This window comes from Natator depressus, chromosome 13, assembly GCF_965152275.1.
Source record: "Natator depressus isolate rNatDep1 chromosome 13, rNatDep2.hap1, whole genome shotgun sequence".
Lineage (NCBI taxonomy): Eukaryota > Metazoa > Chordata > Testudines > Cheloniidae > Natator > Natator depressus.
Window position 1 is genome coordinate 37125646 of NC_134246.1, and position 8174 is coordinate 37133819.

Consider the following 8174-nt stretch of genomic DNA (forward strand, 5'->3'; position numbering starts at 1 on the left):
GGAGAGGGGGGTGAATAAAGAGACAGGGGGGCGAAAGGGAGTTCAGTGTCAGGTTCGGTGGCAGGATTAGGGCCTTGAATATCATTGAGATGACGGGGACTGTAGCAGGCCTGCTGTAATGACAAGCCCCTTCCCCTCGTGGACTGCCTCTCTCTCTGACCCTCAAATTTCAGGGCTAGGTGGCTGTTTTCTGCTCCATTGGGTAGCTCAGCAAGTCATGGAAACCGCTGGCCTGAGCCCCACTCAACAGGGGAAGGAGTTGCAGTTTGTGGTCCAAAGGAGAATTACCATTCGGTGTTAGCAGTGCAGGGCCAATGACACACACCGTTTGGGGGACAAAATAACTGCAGTGAAAGAAACAAGGGTCAGAGGCCCAGAAGGGGCTAAAAAAATGGTTTAATTAAAAGCTGGAGGTGGGGGAATTTACAGGGATTCATACAGCTGTGAATATACAGAGAGAAGGAAGATCTGAGGAGAAATGAGAATATAAACTTTCTTTCTTTCTTTCTTTCTTTCTTAGTTACATTTTTTCCTCTTTCTTTCCAGTCACCTTTCTTTCTTCAAAACACACCCATCTGGTTTCTCCACATTTGTAGCAGAGAAAGCAACACACAGTAATATTTTGGTTTGCCTGTAATATTTGAGGAGCAAAACATTCTCCCCTGAAGCCAGTTGAGCTGCAGAACTGGCCAGCCATCCGCGGGCAGGGGAGGAATATTCGCAGTCAGTAGCTGAGCCTTCACACCTCTTCCTGGTACTCATTATTCCCACGGGACATGGGGCTGGGGATGTGGTTTGCCTTGGCGGTCACAGAATGACCAGACTGACGAATGACCGATCGAACAGGGACTGAGTAATAATCTGATTGAAATGGGTCTGAGACGCCTGTGTGCTTCTCCTTGGAACCTGAGAATGAGAAAAGCACATGAGAAAACTCAGATCAGAAAGAAAGAAAGAAAGAAAGAAAGAAAGAAAGAAAGAAAGAAGCTTGGGGCATGTTTTGAGGGGGTATCTTTTTGGAGCAAGCAAAGTGAGGAGGCCAGTAGGGGGTGAATGTGGGGTCTCAGTAGAGGGCGCTGTGCTGTAGGGCGCAGGGAAGGGTCTCAGTAGGGGGCACTCTGCCCTCGCAATTAGTGCTGACCCCAATGCCCCTGTGCAGCACGAGGGGCGCGGTGCTACTGGGAGCAGGGCAGGGGGCTCAGTAGGGGGTGCTGTTCCCGCAGTGATCATGCTGGAGCTGTGACTGAGGTGTGGAGCTGCTGCAGCTTGCCTAGGAGTCTGCATTCACATTCCTTTCTGGCCTGCAGTGCTGCATCATCTATGCCCAGCTGCTAAACAGCTGCCGTGGCCCGCCCCAGAGACGGCTGCATCTGGAGGAGCGATCCCTCTGTGGCATTACGCTGCGGCTCCCCGCCGGCTGCCACGCCCCACCCCAGAAGCAGCTGCCTTTCAGCCTTGGGGACTCCTAGGCAGTGTTACTGGGTGGCAGTTACCCAGCATTTCAACAGGTGGAGCCGAGGGGTCAGAAGACGAGATATAACGGTGTGGCGGGTGGACAGATACTAGGCTCAGTGTTGTCTACAGCAGCAGCCGCTTTGCCAGGTGAGACTCAGGAGGAGAAATTTCAGGGTTCGTTTGTTTAAGCTTCTCCAAGCTCCTGTGAAAGCAGGGACGGGGGAGGGAAATGTGCGATTACCTTTGCCCTTCATGCAGAGGTGGGAGATGAGGAAGATGAGGCCATTAATGGTGAAGAAGGACCCACCCACAGCCAGCTCCCGGACCCAGAAATGTCTGCGCACTGCAAAAAAGGAGGAAATTGCCAAGAAATAATACACTGGCACGAGTGTGTCCCCCTGCTGCAAGTGTGTGTGTGTGTGTGTGTGTGTGTGCATGCTTGTGTGTGCATCACTGCTGCCCCCTCCTGGAGGGGATGTGCACAATGTCTGTGATTGAGTGTGTCCCTGCTGCTCTCTGCTGGAAGGGATGAGCCCTACTCAGTGTGTGTGTGTGTGTGTGTGTGTGTGTGTGTACATTCATGACTTCTGCGCTTTTCAGGAAGCATTAGGTATATCTTAGACTGGTGAGTCTGGGGCAACTTCACCTATCATGGTAACATTCACAGCCAAGCTCCTTAGGGACAGAATCCACCTCCCGCTCATGTTCTCCTTGTACGCACAGGTGAATTCCCCAGCGCTGTTGGGACCAGCTCATGGGATGCTGAACATCATAGAGCTGGTCCTGGTCTTTGTTGTGCTGACCACAGACCGCTCGTCCCTGGGGACGAGCTCAGCTCCATCCTTGTAGAAGTGAAACCTCCGCTCACCAGCATTGCTGGGGGCGGTGCAGGTGATGAGCAGGGGGACCCCTTAGCTCACCGCTCCGGACGGAGGATCCACACTCAGCTTTGGCCAGGGAGGGAAGTCTGAGGTTAGGAGAGGCAACAAGAATGAATCGGGGATGGGGTGGGGGGTTGACATGGGGGAAAAGCAGAGATGTTGCCCCAAACTCAACACTGGTAAGATTCAAACTGATACCTCGTGCCTCCCTAAATGAGGACCTTTGTGTAGCTGCAAGTGATAGCCTAGGCTTTATTCCTTCCTCCAGATTCTACAAGGTGAGTGTTGTTAGCCATTAGTTTGTCATGTTGGAGAACAGGTTCTGGGAACTTAAATATCATAGACATATAGGACTGGATGGGACCTCGAGAGGACATCTTGTCCAGTCCCCTGCACTCATGGCAGGATGAAGTATTATCTAGACCATCCCTGACAGCTGTTTGTCTAACCTGCTCTTAAAAATCTCCAGTGACGGAGATTCCACAATCTCCCTCGGCAATTTATTCCAGCGCTTAACCACCCTGACAGTTAGGAAGTTTTTCCTAATGTCCACCCTAAACCTCCCTTGCAGCAATTGAAGCCCATTGCTTCTTGTCCTGTCCTCAGAGGTTAAGAAGAACAATTCTTCTCCCTCCTCCTTGCAACAACCTTTTATTCGCTTTATGTATCAGGTTGTCCTGAGTGTGGGGCATATGCTAGATCTCCATGCTGTTGACAGTCAAGTAGTCATGTTGGGTGCCATGTTGTTGGCTGTTGGGTAGGCATGATGCATTGCTATATCGCTAGCTGTTGGAGAGTCATGATGAGTCTCATGTTGCTGGCCATTGGGTAGCCATGTTGAGTGGCCATGTGGGGCGGCCATGTTGTCAGCTTTTTGTCAGCCATGTTCAGTGATCCTGTTGTTAGTTGGGAAGGCATTTCAGATGCCATGTTGTCGACTGTGTCTGTTAGATTGCCATAGTGTGTGGCCATGTTGTTTGTAGTTGGATACCCATATTGGGTTGCCATTTTGTTGATAGTTTGGTAGCCATTTTGGTTACCCTTATATGGGAAGTGAAGGGCATGTTTGGTGAGTATTGTTGGCAGCCTGATTTCCATAATTTGGCACAGTATTTGTACAATGGCTGAGGGTGTTGCTAGCTTTTGGGTAAGCATGCTAATAAGTTACGTTTCTGGAAGCCTGGAGATTGTGTTGTCAATTGGTCCGACATGTTGGGAGACTATATTTTTGGCAGTCATGGCAGGGGGTGGCCCTGTAGTCAGTAGTTCGGAAGCCATATTTCTGAAAGCTGAGATGTTTGATATCAGTTTTGCAGCTGTGTAGGTTGTTGTCAGCAGTTGGGTAGCAATTATTATTTATTTGTATTATTATAGTGCCTAGGAGCTCTTGTCCAGGCCCAGAATTCCAGTGTGGTGGGCGACCAATATTGGATGGCCATGTTATCAGTAGCAGGGAAACCATGTTGGAGGGCCATATAGTTGGTAGCTGGGCAGCCATGCTGGGTGTCCATGTTGTTGGCCGTTGGTCACCCATACTGTGTAGCTGTATTCACTGAGGGATTAGCCACGTTGGGCAGCCATAGTTGGGAAGCGAATGGCATGTTGGGGGACTGTGTCATTGGCTGGTTCCTTGCTATACTTTTGTCTGCTTATGTCTTTATGCATCTTGGAAGTGTTCACCTCTGACCCAAAGAAATGTTACAGACTGTGCAGAGCTCACCTTTCACTCTAATGAGGACGGCATCACTGTCACTGGACCTGTTCCAAGAATGGCCTTGGCCTATCCAGTATGTGCAATGGTATGACCCCCCGTCCTCAGGCCCTGTGAGGCTCATCTTGAAGATATGGCTTGTCCTGGATGAAGCTAGGACTGTGATGGCCTTTCCAATATCACTGAGGTACTGGAATCCTCCAACGCTATCCACCGAAGGAGGAGCAGAGCACTTGATCTCAACAGTGTCTCCGGGAAGGTACTCCTGCTTCTGGGGGTGCAGGGACAGGGATGGGGCTGCAGGGACACCTGGGAAAGAAAAGCTTCCATTGGCATTAGTTGGGAACAAGGGCAGAAGCAGCAGCCAAGAGAGAAGCCCACAGATGTCCCACATCCAACCCTCAGACACGAGCTACCGCCAGGCCAGGCCAAAGAGTTAGGACCCACCTCCCTGGAGCATACAGGCACAGAGCTGTGGGAGCGGGGGCAGGAGAAGAGGGGGATGAGGGTGGGGCAGGAGGAGAATGTTCTGCAATGATGAGGCTTGCTCCTAAACTGGCCTTTCAAGACCTCAGGGGACGATGCCCCCCAAAAAGCACACTGCCACTGCTGATGTACCCCACCCTCCCCACTAGGGGGCATCAGGGTACCCATCCAGCCTCTGGACTCCCTGGGCTGAGACCCCATCAACTTGTCTCACCTATGGGATCTCTGGGTGGGGCTGGCATTGGTGCTGGGCTGGACAAAGCGGGAGCTTGGTGTGTCCAAGGGGGGGGGGGCTAACAGAGGATCCCCACAGACCCACCCCCTTGGGATTCCAAACCCCAAAGCATAAGCACAGGCGAATTCTCCTCTAGAGACAACTCCACCCCAAAATGAGTCATCTCAGTGAGCACAAGAATCGGCATTACCTGCAAGGAACACTGGCCTGGGGAGAATCTTGAGAGTGGCTGAAAGATAGAAGAGAAGAGAGGATGAGTCAGAGATCTAGGGAGGGAGGAGTGTGATGGGAGTCAGGAATGCTAGGAAAAAGGCAGGGGGGTAGAGGGAGAATGGGGAGTGGGATATGTGATGGGTTCCCCCGCGGGGGCCACTTGGAACTGGGGTACCACTGATCCCACCTGACCCACCAGGATGGGTTGCTTTACACTGTATTGCTGAGGCAAGCCAGCTAAGCCCTCCCTCAGGCTTCAGACTGCACTTTACCAGCACACATACAGGTAGGGACACACCCAGCTGCAGCTATACACACAGATGTTGAGATCAGCCCTGCATGGGAAGGCTCAGCTAAGGAATTGCCCAGTACTCAAGTGCACGCCCTCCTCTAGAGGGTAAGCCCAACACTGTACAGTCTTGCGCTGCCCAGAGAACACTACAGCGTAAGCTGATGAAAATCACCCTCTCCCTCAATGTGGAGCGGGATAAGCACAGCTTTCTGCCCCAGGTTAAAATCTCCACACACACACACATTGGTTTTAGACAAAACAAAACAAGTTTATTAACTACAAAAGATAGATTTTAAGTGATTATAAAGGATAGCAAACAGATCAAAGTAGATTTCAGAGTAGCAGCCGTGTTAGTCTGTATCTGCAAAAAGAAAAGGAGGACTTGTGGCACCTTGGAGGTAACAAATTTATTTGACCATAAGCTTTCATGAGCTACAGCTCACTTCATCGGATGCATGTAGTGGAAAATACAGACCTAAAAGTGGCAATTCTTCAACAAAAAAAACTTCAAAAACAGACTCCAACGAGAGACTGCTGAATTAGAATTAATTTGCAAACTGGATACAATTAACTTAGGCTTGAATAAAGACTGAGAGTGGATGTGTCATTACACAAAGTAAAACTATTTCCCCTTGTTTATTCCTTCCCCCCCCTCCCCCCGCACTGTTCCTCAAATGTTCTTGTCAACTGCTGGAAATGGCCCGCCTTGATTATCACTACAAAAGGTTTCTCCCCCCCCACCCCCGCTCTCCTGCTGATAATAGCTCACCTTACCTGATCACTCTCGTTACAGTGTGTAGGGTAACCCCATTGTTTCATGTTCTCTGGGTATATAAAATCTCCCCACTGTATTTTCCACTACATGCATCCGATGAAGTGAGCTGTAGCTCACGAAAGCTTATGCTCAAATAAATTTGTTAGTCTCTAAAGTGCCACAAGTCCTCCTGTTCTTTTTGTAGATCAAAGTAGATTACCTAGCAAATAAAAAAAACGCAATCTAAGCTTAGTATACTAACAAAATTCGATATGAGCAGCAAATTTTCACCCTAAATGTTGTTTTAGGAAGATTGCAGATATTCTTGAAGCCAAGCTGCACTTGCTTTCTGCTTAAAACTCCAGTTACTCCTTTCACAGGCTAGACAACCTCTAACCTGGGGTCATCAGCCCTTCTCCCCTAATTCAGTCTTTTTGTTTCTCAGGTGTGTTCAGCAGTCTTCTTTCTTGGGCAGGGAGGCATTGAAGAATGAACCATGATGATGTCACTCCCCTGCCCTAAACAGTTTTTTGCATGTGGTGGGAATCCTTTGTCCCCCATTTGATCCCCACCCCCGGTCAGTGGAAAACACAAGTATTATCCTGGAGTCCAGTACCAGGTGACTTGGTTACATGACCCTGCAGCCATAACTCAGAGGTTGTTTGCAGCATTTCCAGGAAGGCTTCTCAGTGGGTGATCAGCATCTTCTAAGACCTATTGTTTTCTCTAATGGCCCTTCCCAGCAAGACATCTAGACTGACTGCATTCTGCCTAGTGGATGTTCCCCAGGTGTAAACATATTTGTAATAGATGCATAGACAATATTCATAACTTCAGTTATAAAAATGATAATGCATACAAATAGGAAAATCATATTCAGTAAACCATAATCTTTTCAATGATAGCTCACATGACCTCTCTTGTATAAAATACCTCATAGTTAGGCCATAATCATATCATAACAATATCTCTATGAAGAATATGGGGTCATAGTGTCACAGGGTAGTACAGCTCAGATGAGAAGGAAAGCAAGAAAAAGCAAGCAAGCAAGAAAAGAGGCAGAAAGAAAAAGCAAGCAAGCAAGAAAGAAATCTAGAAAAGAGCTAGAACAAGAAAGCAGAAAAACAAGCAAGCAAGAAAGAAAAGTAAGAGAGAGAGTAAACAGGAGGATGGAATGCAAGCAAGACAGAAAAGAGACAGAAAGCGAATGCAAGAAAACAAACACGCAAGAAAAGAGCAAGGAAACAAGACAGCAGTCAAGAAAGAAAGAAAGAAAGAAAGAAAGAAAGAAAGAAAGAAAGAAAGAAAGAAAGAAAGAGCAGGAAAGCAAGCAAGAAAAGAGAGAGATTGCAGGGAAGCAAGAAAGAAAAGAGAGAAAGCAAGCAAGCAAGAAAAGCAATTGAAGAGAATAAACAAGATAGGGAGAAAAAACAGGAAAGCGAGCAAGCAAGCAATATAGAAAAAGGGAATCAGAAAAGCAAGCTAGAAAGAAAAGCCATAGCAAGAGAAAGAAATTAAAGAGATAGAAAGAAAAAGCAAGAAACAGAGAAAAGCCAAAGAAAGAGAAAAGCAAGCAAGAAAGAAAAGTGATAGAAAGTAAAAGACGGAAAGAAGGATGGCGAGCAAGCAAGCAAGGAAAGAGCTAGAAGAGAAGCAGAAAAGCAAGGAAAACAGCCCAAGGAGAGGAAGGACAGTCCAAGGAGATAGCCCAAGAGAGGAAGTGGGTCCCGGGAGGCTACTTACCCAGCAGCGGCAGAAGGAGAGTTAGCTCCATGCTGAGTGAGCTGATCTGCCTGGGGCTTAGAGCTGGGTTCTGAGCCACCAGCCCTGTCTCTGCCCAGGGAGGAGACTGGCTCCCTTCCTGTGAGATAGCCGAACCCTGACATGGACGTGACTCCCAGCCACTGCTTCCTCCGCGATGTGGGAGGTATTTTGGCATCCCAGTGATGGTCACATGCGGGGCTCTTAGGAAATGTGACAGCAGTTGCTGACCACAAACTGAGGCCCTCCTCCCTGGATTTCCCCTCCAGTGTCTTGCAAAAGCAACACAGCCCTGGGCCAGCTCAGCTCAAAGTGGCTTTACCCACCCAAAAAACCTTCTCCAGCTGTGTGGGGAAACTGAGGCACAGTGCAGGCAAGGTGGGTGA

At 48.7% G+C, this 8174-nt stretch overlaps 1 protein-coding gene across 2 annotated transcripts; it reads right to left on the reverse strand.

The window, feature by feature from the left end:
- Positions 1-415: 415 nt before the first annotated feature.
- Positions 416-7966, reverse strand: LOC141997541 (uncharacterized). 2 transcript variants are annotated; one of them, XM_074969922.1, is made up of 5 exons: positions 7771-7966; positions 4959-4997; positions 4057-4370; positions 1697-1798; positions 416-906 (listed from the first exon to the last, which is right to left on the reverse strand). In XM_074969922.1, exons 1-5 carry the CDS (start codon positions 7911-7913, stop codon positions 740-742), a joined length of 765 nt encoding a protein of 254 aa, XP_074826023.1. In that variant the 5' UTR covers positions 7914-7966; the 3' UTR covers positions 416-739. The 2 variants fall into 2 exon arrangements, with proteins under 2 accessions (XP_074826023.1, XP_074826022.1); XM_074969921.1 differs by having other exon boundaries at positions 4057-4356; positions 7771-7960.
- Between the last annotated feature and the right edge of the window lie 208 nt (positions 7967-8174).